Consider the following 13,153-nt stretch of genomic DNA (forward strand, 5'->3'; position numbering starts at 1 on the left):
AGCACACCAGGGAATTTCCCTTACCAGATTATTATTTATTCAATAATTAGGGCGTTCCCCTACACCCATTCAACACGGGGAATTTCCCTTACCTCATTACACTTGTCATGGGATCAATAGTGTAAAGTACATTCAGCAACTCTCGATAGAAGATGGCTTTCTTTGGATTTGGTGTGTTTTCAACTCCTACTGGACAGCTAGTGGGTGAGTTATCATGACTGAGCATGCGTACTAGCTATAGTCTAAGTGCTCTAGTAGCAAGTGCCTCCCCTAACCACCCACTCACTCGTGTGTGTGTGTGTAGAGAGGGCTACTGACAATGCTGCCTCGGCCGGTAATATCGCACTACATCTCGAGATCTGTGACGCTATCAACGAATCTGACAATGGGTAAGTGTACTACTGTGTCATTGTTTTGCTGACTCAGCAAGTTACAATGTGACACATCTACAGACCCAAGGAAGCAGTGGCAGCCATCAGAAAAAGACTGACAGGAAACTCCAAAAACTTTCACATCATCAACCTCACGCTGACTGTAAGTACGTCCACACACAACCTAATCTAACCATCTTTGAGAGCCCATAACTTTCGTAAAGATAGTATTTTACAACTAAAAATGTACATATAGTAGTCTTTTGATAGAGCTACAAGATGGTGTGTGATTATTTGTATGGGCTGTAGCCTTTGAAATTAGCCTGTTTTGGGAGGCCCATAACTTGAGTAAGGATTGTCCAATTTCATAATTATAATGAAATACCAAATACCTAAATTGCTTCCAATATCTGTACTAATTAAGGTATTTATTTCATTGCAGGTTCTGGAGACCTGTGTTAAGAACTGTGGGATTCGATTTCATTCCAAGATAGCTCAGCGTGATTTCCTTCATGATATGATGAAGGTCATTTCCGTCAAGAACAACCCTCCTACAATAGTGAGAGAGCGTATTCTGGGGCTGGTGCAGTATTGGGCAGATGCCTTCAAGGGCAAGCATCAGTTGGTGGCCGTGGATGAACTGTATGAGCAACTCAAGACTGATGGTATAGAGTTTCCTCCCATCGACCTGGATAATCTCACACCAGTGGAGACACAGGGAAGATCACAGGTACATGTGTGTGGTACTATCATGAGGGAGGACAGGTGGTTATACTTAATGTGTACGGTTAGTTCAGGCTAGCTGTATATGAGCTGTGTCTGGTGGAATGTACGTAAGTGTAGGGTTAGGGTTAGTACCTTACCTTGACCCCCACAGCTCCAGTGTCTGTTATTAATGTACATGTACCTTAACCCCCACAGCTCCAGTGTCTGTTATTAGTGTACCTTGACCCCACAGCTCCAATGTCTGTTACTAGTGCACTTTGACCCCACAGCTTCATGTCTGTTACTAGTGTGCCTTGACCCCCACAGCTCCAGTTGACAGAGCCCTCGTCTGTCCCACCTCCCAGTGTCGGAGGGGGTGGTTCACCACACCCACCTCGTCAACAGCAGCAGCAACCTCAGCAGCCTAGGGCAGCACGAGTGCCCAGTGGTCCACTGAAACCAGAGCAAGTGGCTAAACTACTCTCAGAATTGGACGTTGTGCGTAAGAATATGGACGTCATGAACGAGATTATGAGTGAACAAGAACCAGGCAGGGAGAGTGCTGACGATGCACAACTACTGGACGTGAGTGGCGTACTATCGTATTATGTAGCAGGTAATTTTTGTTGGTGCAAATTTTTGTAAGAACTACCATGCGTTTCGTATTTTGAATATTCGTACAGCTCTGGATAGTGACGTAGAATCTATTGCAGTAGAATAATTTAATTTTCGTATGATGCTCTTCAATACGAAATACATGTATGCTAAAAAATTTCCACCGTACGAAAGTAACCCGTTATACAGTATGTGTATTAGTGTCTGATGTACGCTCGCTGTGAGCTATGTGCTTCCTTCCTGTGTGGGGTGAAATCAGACAAAAGCAAAGGCTACAATAGCCTGGCGTTTTTCCCCCAAATTCAGCCATTTTGGTACTTATCTTTGAATCTTTGAGAGCCTCTAATTGTGTTCAGATTGTCAAAACTAATTGTTACACGTCATTTTATGAGGTAAAGAATGTATCAATTAATTAGTTTACAAGTTGTGCGAAATTTGGCAATTCCAACAAAATCAAAGGCTATAATAGCATTGCTTTTACCCCCAAATTCAGCTACCTATCTTTGAGAGCCTATAAGTTGTGTTCAGATCGAAACTACTTGATGCATTCTTTCGCTTATTTCCAATGGTGTGCTTAGATACAAGTTCTGTATCTAATCTGGTCGAAATCCGGCAATATTGACAAAAGCAAAGTCTCTATAATAATTATAATTAATGTATCCCACTTAATTGCAGGACTTGAACAAGATCTTGCACAGCATGCACGGTCGTCTGGCTAAGCTGATTGGTGGATGCTCTGATGAGATAGTCCTTGAGAGCACTCTGGTCATCAATGATGAGCTCAACTCTTTGTTTGTGCGATATGAGAGGTGGCTCAGGAACAGTGCTGCTGCCAAGTCAGAGGAGGGGAACACTCTTGTGTCCAGCACTGGGGTGGCCACCACCAGCTTGTCTGAGGTACCAACACTGAGACTGTGTGTGTGTGTGTGTGTGTGTGTGTGTGTGTGTGTGGGTGTGGGTGTGGGTGTGTGTGTGTGTGTGCGTGCGTGCGCATGTGTGTGTACTAGTATACTACTTTGTACAACATTTTCACCTCACTTGGCCATCACCAACCATGTCTGTGTGTATGTGTGTGTGGATCTGTAGTACTAGTGCAGAAAAGGTACGATAACAGTGCGTGCTGGACTATAGAATTTCAATTAGTACGCAGCATTTTTACTGCACGTTCATTGAAATGTCATAGTCCAGTGTGTGTGTGTGTGTGTGTGCGTGTGTGTGTGTGCGTGTGTGTGTGTTGATTGTACTGGCATCACTTTAATTTGTACTAACTTACTTATGCTTAACCCTCTTACAGCCTATTGCCACTGAGGGAGGTGGTGAGATCAGTTACCCATCATTCGAGGACCCTCCAGCGTATGAATCATCAGAGCAGCAGCTCATTGATTTGGGGACAGAGGTGGCCCCACCCACTTCCTCTGGACAGGATGACATTGTAACTCAGCTAGCTCAACTAGGGATTATATCAGACACGGCCACACCCCCTGCACCACCCCCACCCACCACTGATGAGTTTGACATGTTCGCTCAGAGTCGCACTGCTTCTGGAGAGTGAGTCCAGTTTCTTGGTGTATTTGTCACCGTCAATGTGGTTGTGTTTTAGCATTTTTAGCATTTTAATTATGGCTTTGCTATGTACGTATAATTATGTCTGCTGATTTGACAATTTGGTACCATTCCCTCCCCCACACCCCTCACACCTCACACCCCCGTCTCTCAGAGGGTCTACGTATGCTGACAACATGGTCTATCAGAATGCCTCTCTGTCAGCAGCTGTCCATGGTCACCAAGACAACCCAGTAGAGACTAGCAACCCGTACGCCAACCTCACTGACTGGCTCACCCAAACTGACACCGTACGTTGTGTGGGCGTGTGTGTGATGTGTGTGGGGTGTGATAATTATGAGTTGATTGATTGTTCTATAGAAGCCACCAGAGGAAGCTGCTGCGAATACATCTGCTGCTGAGTCAGTAACCAGTGCCGGTAAGCACACCAAAATAAGTATATCCAACCTCTCTAAAATTATGTACTGTTTGTATGTGCAGAGTTCGACCAGTTCCTGGCCCAGCGTGCCAACAAGGGGGAGGGGCTACCTGCCTCAAGACCACGCCCACAAATGCAGCAAGCCGAGGAACGCTCTGATGAACTATTTCAACTCTAATAACAAAAACAACTGATTATGTGTATACAATTATAGATAGATTGTTTTGTAACCCCTGATCTTGTGAGTGTGTGCAATCAGCCACAAGTGATTGTCATTATCTGTAGCTGAATCAAAACTTATCTTAATCCTGTAAACACATATAAAATGATGATTTCGAGTATATAAAAGATGCAACATTGGTTGGTGACATTGAGTAAACACAGAAATGAATAGTTATATAAGACTACAACTATGTTTTTAGTCTGTTCCCAGCAGTTTCCATTGACTCCCTCGACTGTAACAAAGTTCCTATAGCGGGTACACACACAGTCAAGTCAACGATAGCCACGCACATACACACACACATCATGTACACGGACAGGTTACCTTGAGTGCAGACGTGAGAGCTTTGTCAGCCATTGACACTCCCTCTGCCTTCAGACATTCAACTATTGCCTTCCTCTTGACAGACTTGTGCTTCTGCAGGAGGGACAGAATCACCTCACGGACCTGTAGAGTTCAAAGATGCTGTAACGCTAGGTCCCTTTCATTTTGAAAGTACTGTAGAGTTTGATTGTTCAAATTCAAGTGATAGTTTAGAAGGAGCTTTTAGATGGTTATATGCTCAAATCTAAAATTTGGAACGGGCCATCATTTTCATTTTCATTTTCGGAAAAAGACTGTCAAAAACAAGCCCAAAATAGACTCTTGATTTTAACATATCTGAAAGTGCTTTGTGTAAGCTTTCAGAAAATCATACGAAGACCAACGAAACTAAAGCTATGGCTGCTCAAAGATACTCCATTTAACGCTAGGTTGCCTTCATTTAGAATTGGCTTAAAAATAGATGGTAACAGAACTATGGGTAAATCAAGATCAAAGTTCTATCATACTCTCAACTACTCAATCACACACACAAGAGATATGCTCACCTTTTCCCCGTGGGTGTGTGCATACAGTGATCTCCCGCCAGCCGTGATTTCCAGTGCCCCACATGCCCTCACACCCTCCACCAGTATGGCATCGCCCACTCCACCCCCACACAACAGGTGGTCCACCCCCAGTATTGACTGCTTCAGGAGTAGCTTGTCCTTGAGCTCTGCTAGTCCTAGCACACCACGCCCCAACCCTTCCCGACAAAACCCAGTAACTGCCTTCAACAGCTCTTCAGTACTGCTCTCACTCTTAACACTCTGAGCAGCAGGAGTTTCCCCAACTGGCAGTGTCTTGACAACTGGTTCAACCACTATAATGTGTGTGTGTGTGTGTGTGTGTGTGTGTGTGTGTGTGTGTGTGTGTGTGCGTGCGTGCGTGTGTGTGTGCAGGTTGGGTTACAATCATTAGGCTACACATCTACACATACACGTATAAACACTGACATACGTTACTATAGTTCCCACTAACCTTTGCCCTCAGTGTGTTTGGTAGGGGCTTTGAGAGATAGTTCATTCACCAACCTGTTGTGCATATGAGAGGGACAATAGGTGAGATAACGTAGCCACTCACTGTCTGTGCCTTTGCTCCCAACGCCTCTCCTGCTCATGTACTATGGCCACTTGCCTGCAGAGCAAACACTACACATGACATCACACACACAACAGAGAGAGCACAGAAGAGAGTAGAAAGGCAACAAATTAAATTGCAGTCTGTCCAGAATATTTAAGTGATGGCTATTTTCAATCTCTTAAAACACATAAAATTGCTTTATTTCGTTCTTGTCTAAAATATGGATCGTCTAGTACCACCACTGAACGGTGTGGTGTGGCAGTTGGACTATTAGTCTCCCCACCACACTCACTTATTGAGGAAGTCTATATCAGTGGACAACTTGAGCTCCCACCCACTACTAGGGGTCACACGTACTACACTCAAAGGTCGCATTATCTGCCGCAGCTCCTCCTGAGATAACTTGACCACACCCACCACTTCCTTACGAGGGACTAAGCGTCGTTGTGTGAAGCACCACAACTGCAGATATATGAATGTACACCCACTCACACACACACACACACACACACACATATGTACGCCCACTCACTATATAGTCCCTGGCGTTTCTCTTTGCTTGGTCCTCAGGGTACAAAAGGTCACTCTTAATGACCCAACAACCTTGTACCAACACTCCACACGCTTGTACTGCCTTCAACACACCACCTGACTGTCCCGTAACCCCTAGCAACGAGCAAAGCTGTCCAAAACGCTCGATATGTGCATTGAGTAGAAGCTTGAACACCTACAAAAATGCAATAAATTATCCTGTATAGCGGGTTATTTTCGTATGATGCATATATTTCGAAAATGAAAACTACGAAATTATTCTACCGCTCAACGTTACCATCCTGAGCTGTACATTAGGGTAGTTCATACGTTGCACCAATGAATATCACCCGCTATATACGGTAATCATGTACGCAGTTAATTATAGTGACAACATAAAAAGTATGGTACATGTTATATAGTGACACCTGTTCGTCGAGGGGGAGGGTCTTGAGCTGTGAGAGGGACAGGACTCCAGTTGGCATGGCAACAGGCCCGTCACTAGAGAGTGGTTGGTCCATTGGACACACCACATTGAGATATTCCGAGGGACGAAGGTCAAAGTTCACTCCAGCATCTTCTGATGCGAACAGCAATCCACGCTCCTATGAAACAGTCACATTCAAGACATACCATAAATCGGCAAATTGGCTAATTTTGTGAATTTTGCGTATAATATTATTTTAGCAGTTTTTTAGCGGAATTGCATATTAGTAAGCATGTATTTTTGCGATTAGAAATTAGGCCCTGCTAAAATAATGCTTACCTATTATTCTATTTTGAAAATGTTCCTATTATGTTCATAAATAATCTCGTGATTATTCCCTAAGAACGTGACATTATAAAATTAAGACGTAGACTTGTTGCATTTTGAGATCAAAGTGCAAATATCTGCCATATGGCACAGTTCAGATGGTTAGATACTGGCACAGTAAGGCTGAATTTCCCACTAACGAAAAAGTCATAAGTGAAAAATTGAAACTGTGAACAAAAAAGTTTTTGTAAAAAAATATTAACGAGGGATCACCCAGGGAGTACAAGTACTAGTAAGCATCCAAGTCCCTCTCATTCTCGCCAATCTGGACCAGCTGCAGGAAGTGAGACTAACCTTCGACACACTAGGCCCCAGCACGCTGGCCACCACGGGATTCTCACCACATGATGTAGGTTAACCACTCAATTGAATAAACAATCGATACAGCGGGTATAGAACCCGGGACGACTACAGAGAGGTTTACTACGTCAAGTAGCTTACCCACTGGGCTAATAGCCTCGTCGAGAAATAAAGGATTAAAATATGCTTACATAATCATTTGCTAGTAAACATTGCCAGGACTCGAACCCAGACCTCCCGCTTACTAGTCAAGCACACTACTACTTACACTAGAATGAATAACTGGTAAAGGTCATCTTTATTAACGCATAAAATGTATAATTATACCGCTAATGTAACCTAATAATGCGCACCGCTAATGCAAATGCACTTAATCAACTATTGTTCAATGACCATTGCTCCATTGCTATCTAGATCTAAACATCCCACGAGCTAGGATAACTCGAAACTTAATTTGTGCTAACAGATGATGCTACGCATTCCTGTTAAGTAAAACTAGCCATTTGGTTGGGGCCATAATTTGTTTGATTACGCAACCCCCCCCCCCCCCTCTTGTACAGGCCAGTGAAGCACTGAAAAAGTTATAGGTGAAACACTTTAAATCCGCGAAAACATTAGCTAAAAAACTATTATGATACACTCACTTCTGTGGCTTCCTCTGACTCTATCCCATAATAGGTGGCATCTGACCAATCACATCGGTTCGTTTCAGCAAAGGACTTCCTGAGAGGATATGCACTTTGACCTTTCTGGCGGGCAAACCTCACATTCACAGGTACGGCTTCCTCTCCCTCAGACTCTGTAGTTTCACCATCGCTACCAGCAACCGACGCCTTTGCCCCACTCTCAGCAGCGTCAAGGTACGACAAGGTGGGTTTTAATTGGAGTATATGCTTCACAGACGTCAAGTGGAGGTCACCTGTATGGAGAGTGTGTGTATACATAGCTAGGGGGTGTGGTCTAGTCAGTATACCATCCTTGAACACTGCTGCCACGTAACGTGCTGGTGTCTCTGATGGCTTGTCTGAAGTCAGTGTTAGCTTGTCCCACAGTCCACTGCGTTGCCATAGCAATCATTAGACGTATCTCAGACACGCTCACCTCTGATAGACTTTCTCTTGCCCTTTGACCCCTAGTTGTACCATTTTAGCGAACCCTTCGCCTCGGCTAGTGGAGTAGTTGTTCCCTCGTGGCCGCACTCCGACCTCTAGGCTCAGGGACCCCTCCGCACTGACCTTTGCACCCTCAATAGAGTCATACGGAAGGTGGGCAGGTCGTAGTGGGTACTGTGTGGGCGTGTGTGTGGGATGTGTGCGTGTGTGGGTGTGTGCAGCACCTGGAGTAGAGAGAGGTGGTCTGCTAGCGCTTGAGTGTGATACACATCCACCTGTGGAGGGAGTGGCTAGCAGCAGGTCCATACATGCACGGCAGGCCTCACCTCAGCTACTACAGGATCATCAGCGTACTCCTCCATTAATTCTGGCCACGTGTTTTGGTAAAGATCGACATAATAAATTATTGCAAAATTATGCTAATTTATAGAAGTGAAAGATATAATTATATGGTACATGTAACACTAATTAAATTCCTTTGTAAAAAGGACTATTGAAAACATCCAGGCTTTCAATGGAGATGAATCTAAATATCCAAGGCTATCCTCAGAGTCAGCCTCAACAGCAGGAATATCCACCTGACCCCAGCTACACACAGCAGCCTGGTTATCCCCAGTACCCGTACGCGCACGACCCTTCAGGTGAGAGAATCAAGTGTTCAAGAATACTATATTGTAGTGTGTACTGGTACTGTACTGGTTATTATGCCTTGGTGTGCATGCGCAAGCGAGGTGTACGGTATAGTGTGTGTGTAGACTGCTACAGTTGCTCAAAGATCAATGAAGTGCAAGTAAGAGTTTCTATAGGCTTCTAGTCATGTTTTCTTGCAATTCGTGGATTTACAAAATAATGCTTCGTTCTCAAGTTATGCCTAGTTTTGCTTACTGTACTGGGTATGCCATTGCAGCCTTTTCAGAAGAATGGGTAGAAACACTTGTCCATGGAGTATTGCTACTCTACTAGTAGTTAGCATATTCAAGCTTTGAAGTGGCCACTGCTAATGAGGTGTCTATCCAACTAAGAAACCTGCTAGCAGGGCTCTAACTAGTACCCACAAAAATGCATTTCCTAAGCGAGATAGACCATGTGTAGCATGCTTCTTAGCTGGATAGTAACCCTTTGGGAGTGATTAGTGGCTTCTGCAAGCCACTAATTGTCCTAGGCCCCCCCCCCCCCCCCCTGGTCAATTAGTGACTTGCCTCAGCCACTACACTCCCTCAGGTTTTACTATCCAGCTAAGAAACCTACTACACATGGTCTAACTAATACTTAGCTCTGCACTAGAATGTTAGCTAATGGTAGCTGCAAGAGTGAGAAGAGAGCTGCAAGTCTCTAGCTGCTGATGCAGCCATTCACTTTAGACTTAGACGAAACACTCAGTAGCAGCCATTCATGGCCATTCGCATACAGTGCTTTCCAAGTAGGTTGAAGATCAAGCCACTAAACCACAAAGCTTGCACTGTACAAAGGAAATATGTCTAAAGTCAGGAGTGCATGAATACATGCTATTTGTGGTGCCCAGAAGCTATGTGGTCAATTATGGCTTCATTTAGTTTATGTGGTAGACAAGTGAATCTTATCAGCTCTACAGCTAGCCTCGATCCCAGGCCGCACTTCCCGCTAGGGAAGTTGGGCCTGGTATCGACTGCTTGCGCATGCGCTAATATCCCCCCCGGTATCTGGGGGCTTTGGATAACATCGTTTATGCTCAGTAAAACTATGACATCACAACGAAAGGAAGTGGATTGAAGGAAGTAGATAGAAAGTTGGATTGAAGGTTTCTAGCCCATTGGATAGCATTCTCTGATAGCTACCCTTAGCCTGCTATGTTAACAAAAGACTCACAGCCTGCAACAGTGTGGATACGATCGTCTGAAAGGAGTGACGGCTGATAAGAGCCTATATGGACAGGCCACGCCCATTTAACACTAACTTTGGTGAAAGTCTACTATACTACTGCTACTGATTCTATCAGAAGAAAATAGCAGTACAACAAACCTACACAGCTCTGTTTCTAGCTAGCTAGCTAGCTATATAGCTCTGTGTATGACTTTTAGGATATTTTCTCTGATGTATCCAGTATTATAGGAATATTTACGGGGGGAAAATCCAATATTATAGTATTATAAAAATATTTACGGGAAAAAAATCCAATAATTTGGCGCATGCGCAAGCAGTCGATAGCAGGCCTTCTTTCAAAGGCCGGTGAAGGAGGCTACTCTACAGCATAATTATAGATAAAAGCGATTTTTAATAAGGTATATGAAACTTCAGTGAAGTATGCCAAAGTTATGACAACATTATGAAGATCAATCAGTACAAATAGACTTTAGTTAAATTTGATAGATTATAATCCTATGCAATGTAATTAATTGCTATTACCTTACATGCTGTGTAACTATAACCTGTGAACCTCCTGTAATGTATAGTATCCCATTGTTGTGACTTCACTGATATCATGTACCTTGTGTCATAAGATGCGTGTTCAATCATAAAAATAATGATCCGTATATTAATATTGTATGTAATTAAAACAATTTTAGCAGGTCGATCATTATACTGCTTTCTTTTCGGGACTAAACTTATGTAATCTGCACATATTCCTTGCACACACACAGCTCCACCGCCACCTTACTATCCACAACAACAGCCACCAGTGAGTTCACTTATACAAGTTCTTCTTGCTAACTAGAGTAGGAACAGGAGTGCATAAAGAAGATGTACCTGGTACATGCATGTTCATGTATTTATATATGAACAGGGGCGGATCAAGGAATTTTGAAAAGGGGGGCAGTTTGAAGAAAATTTTTACTGAGGTTAACATTTTTTAAAGCCCAATCAGTGTAATCTTTCTGATCACGGATTGATTGATGACAGTGACATACATATAGTAGCAGGAGATAGCAGAAATGGATGAAATCTTGCTCTTCAGCTTAAAAAGTCTACAACTTAACTACATGTAGAGATCGTCTGCTATTCTGCATGCTGCAATAATTGATTGCTGCTCTAAGCCACACCCACTTAGTGAGCCAGAAAGGGGGGGCACATGCCTCTTGCACTGGATCCACCACTGATAAATGCAACACCTGGTTGAGGATATTTGTGAAACCTACTAAGTGTGTTGTTTCATTATGATAAGATGACCAAAGGTATTTAGAGTCAGTCTGGCACTAAAAACCACAGTTAGTGTTGCGGCGGCAGGTGTGTGAGCAGTGTGACTGCTCAAGGTTTCAATGTAAGTACGGTAAAATATTTGCCTAAATTTTGTTGTTGTAGTCTATGTAGTTATACTAATGTAATGGTCAATAAATTATTTCTCCACTGCATACACACACAGCCTCGCCCTATCTATGTCCAACAGCAACAGCAGCAAAACAATGTGGTTGTCATGCAGCAAGCAGCTCCAGTGACGATAGTACGTCCAAGCATTCATCAATCAGATGCTGGACAAGGAGCTCTTGTGTTTGCTATCATCATCACTCTCTTTGCTCTTGTCTGCGGCTGTTGGTGGAGCATTGTGTGCAGTATACCAGGGATCGTGTTTGCAAGCTCTGTGAGTTAATAGTGCACTATAGCTAGCTGATGTTTGTTCAACCGTTTTAGAGTTAATGCATTTCAAGCAGGGTGTCATTTTTATTACCTTAATGTTACTATTATAAACGGGTAATAATTGTAGTGAATTTTAGCGAATTTGAACGCTAAATTAAATACACGCTAATAATTAATTATGATTCTCATTAAAAAAGGAACTAATGAAAATGTACTTTTGAGAGTAGACTACTCCAACCTGACTCCAAACTGTCCTTAAAACTCATACATGTACTTGTACATCTTTTGAAAAAAAAATTTAATATTGTGCTTAATGAATTTGCTTCAAATCCGCCAAAATTAGTGCCCTAAAAACAGAGAAAAATCTGAAAACTCTAAAATTATACTACTCTAAAATAGTAACAATAAGCATGCGTCTGCTTAGCTAGCTGGAAGTATTGTATAGCAACTAACAAGCATCTATAGCTGCTACCGGTACCGTAGATACCAGCATCAATATGGCTGCCATGTGCAGATCGAGATATATAGCCTCAGAGTTCACTGAGGCTACTATTTGAGAGCGGCTTCTATTGCACTGAAGCCATGATGGGCTCTAGAGAGGCTACTATTTGAGTGCGGCCTCTGATCATAATTATAATTACTTGATCAGAGGCCGCTCTCAAATAGTAGCTCAGTAAACCTAGCATTTCTGCACGTGGCAACCATATGAATACTAGCTAGCTACATGTAGCTAGGTAGAAGCTTGTTAGTGTTTCACAAAGACTTTCTCGTGGTAGAGTTCAAGCTTAGAATTTTTGATGACAAACTAGAATTACTGAGCTGGAGCTATTAATAAACGCTGCTCTGAACAGTGGCCTCTCTCGAATTGTAGCCTCCTCTGCCATCAAAATGGTAGCCGCGGCCTCTGATCAAGCATATTTATAGGGTACATGCAAGTTCAGTGCTGATTAATTGGTCTGCTGAAATCGTCGCGTGATAATCAATACTAAGTCTTATTGGCTAGTATATAATATAGTTAGTGGATTGGTACTGAAAGTTAGACCTCCGCTGAATACAGAGCCTCTGCAGGCCATTTTAAATTATGTTTTGATTTGTTTCTTTGCACTGCAGGCTACAAATGCTGGTGCTCGTGGCGACTATGACAGTGTCCGTTCAAACAACAACCTCTCGTATGGATGCACTGTTGGTGCTATTGTTGGAGCTGTTGTTGGTGTGGGGTCTCTGTTTGGGATCGTGTTTGGACTATCATCATCATCTAGTCGAACTTCCTCCTGCTACTATTCTAGCCGCTATTATTGCTAATGAGGGGAACAAGGGACTATGAACATTGACAATGAGTAACTAACATGAATTTATTTTGTTGTTTATTGTACATACGTTATTCTTCACAACTTTCTAAGACCTCAATTTAATCATGGATGTGATATATAAACCAGGAGTGCATGGAATGCATGGAATGCACTCCAGACCTGCATATATAAACCTGCAGTGCTTTTCAAGTAGGTATAT

At 43.0% G+C, this 13,153-nt stretch overlaps 3 protein-coding genes across 3 annotated transcripts; 2 read left to right on the top strand and 1 right to left on the bottom strand.

Moving 5' to 3' along the window:
- Nucleotides 1–64: 64 nt before the first annotated feature.
- LOC135351816 (TOM1-like protein 2) lies at nucleotides 65–3,987 on the top strand. Its single transcript, XM_064550921.1, has 10 exons — nucleotides 65–204; nucleotides 305–389; nucleotides 453–534; nucleotides 814–1,101; nucleotides 1,404–1,661; nucleotides 2,367–2,588; nucleotides 2,986–3,239; nucleotides 3,409–3,544; nucleotides 3,615–3,672; nucleotides 3,735–3,987. The coding sequence occupies exons 1-10, from the start codon at nucleotides 153–155 to the stop codon at nucleotides 3,848–3,850; spliced, it is 1,551 nt and encodes a 516-aa protein (XP_064406991.1). The 5' UTR covers nucleotides 65–152; the 3' UTR covers nucleotides 3,851–3,987.
- LOC135351810 (DNA-directed RNA polymerase III subunit RPC5-like) lies at nucleotides 3,979–8,522 on the bottom strand. The gene is made up of 13 exons (XM_064550915.1): nucleotides 8,422–8,522; nucleotides 8,320–8,370; nucleotides 8,085–8,269; nucleotides 7,957–8,039; nucleotides 7,628–7,902; nucleotides 6,298–6,474; nucleotides 5,871–6,065; nucleotides 5,631–5,800; nucleotides 5,339–5,392; nucleotides 5,237–5,289; nucleotides 4,765–5,078; nucleotides 4,220–4,342; nucleotides 3,979–4,141 (listed from the first exon to the last, which is right to left on the bottom strand). Exons 1-13 carry the CDS (start codon nucleotides 8,455–8,457, stop codon nucleotides 4,091–4,093), a joined length of 1,767 nt encoding a protein of 588 aa, XP_064406985.1. The 5' UTR covers nucleotides 8,458–8,522; the 3' UTR covers nucleotides 3,979–4,090.
- A 31-nt stretch (nucleotides 8,523–8,553) lies between these two features.
- On the top strand, nucleotides 8,554–13,061 carry LOC135351846 (cell death-inducing p53-target protein 1 homolog). Its single transcript, XM_064550956.1, has 4 exons — nucleotides 8,554–8,736; nucleotides 10,714–10,751; nucleotides 11,433–11,648; nucleotides 12,755–13,061. Exons 1-4 carry the CDS (start codon nucleotides 8,610–8,612, stop codon nucleotides 12,944–12,946), a joined length of 573 nt encoding a protein of 190 aa, XP_064407026.1. The 5' UTR covers nucleotides 8,554–8,609; the 3' UTR covers nucleotides 12,947–13,061.
- The last annotated feature ends 92 nt before the right edge of the window (nucleotides 13,062–13,153 follow it).

This window comes from Halichondria panicea, chromosome 17 (assembly GCF_963675165.1).
Source record: "Halichondria panicea chromosome 17, odHalPani1.1, whole genome shotgun sequence".
Taxonomy (NCBI): Eukaryota; Metazoa; Porifera; class Demospongiae; order Suberitida; family Halichondriidae; genus Halichondria; species Halichondria panicea.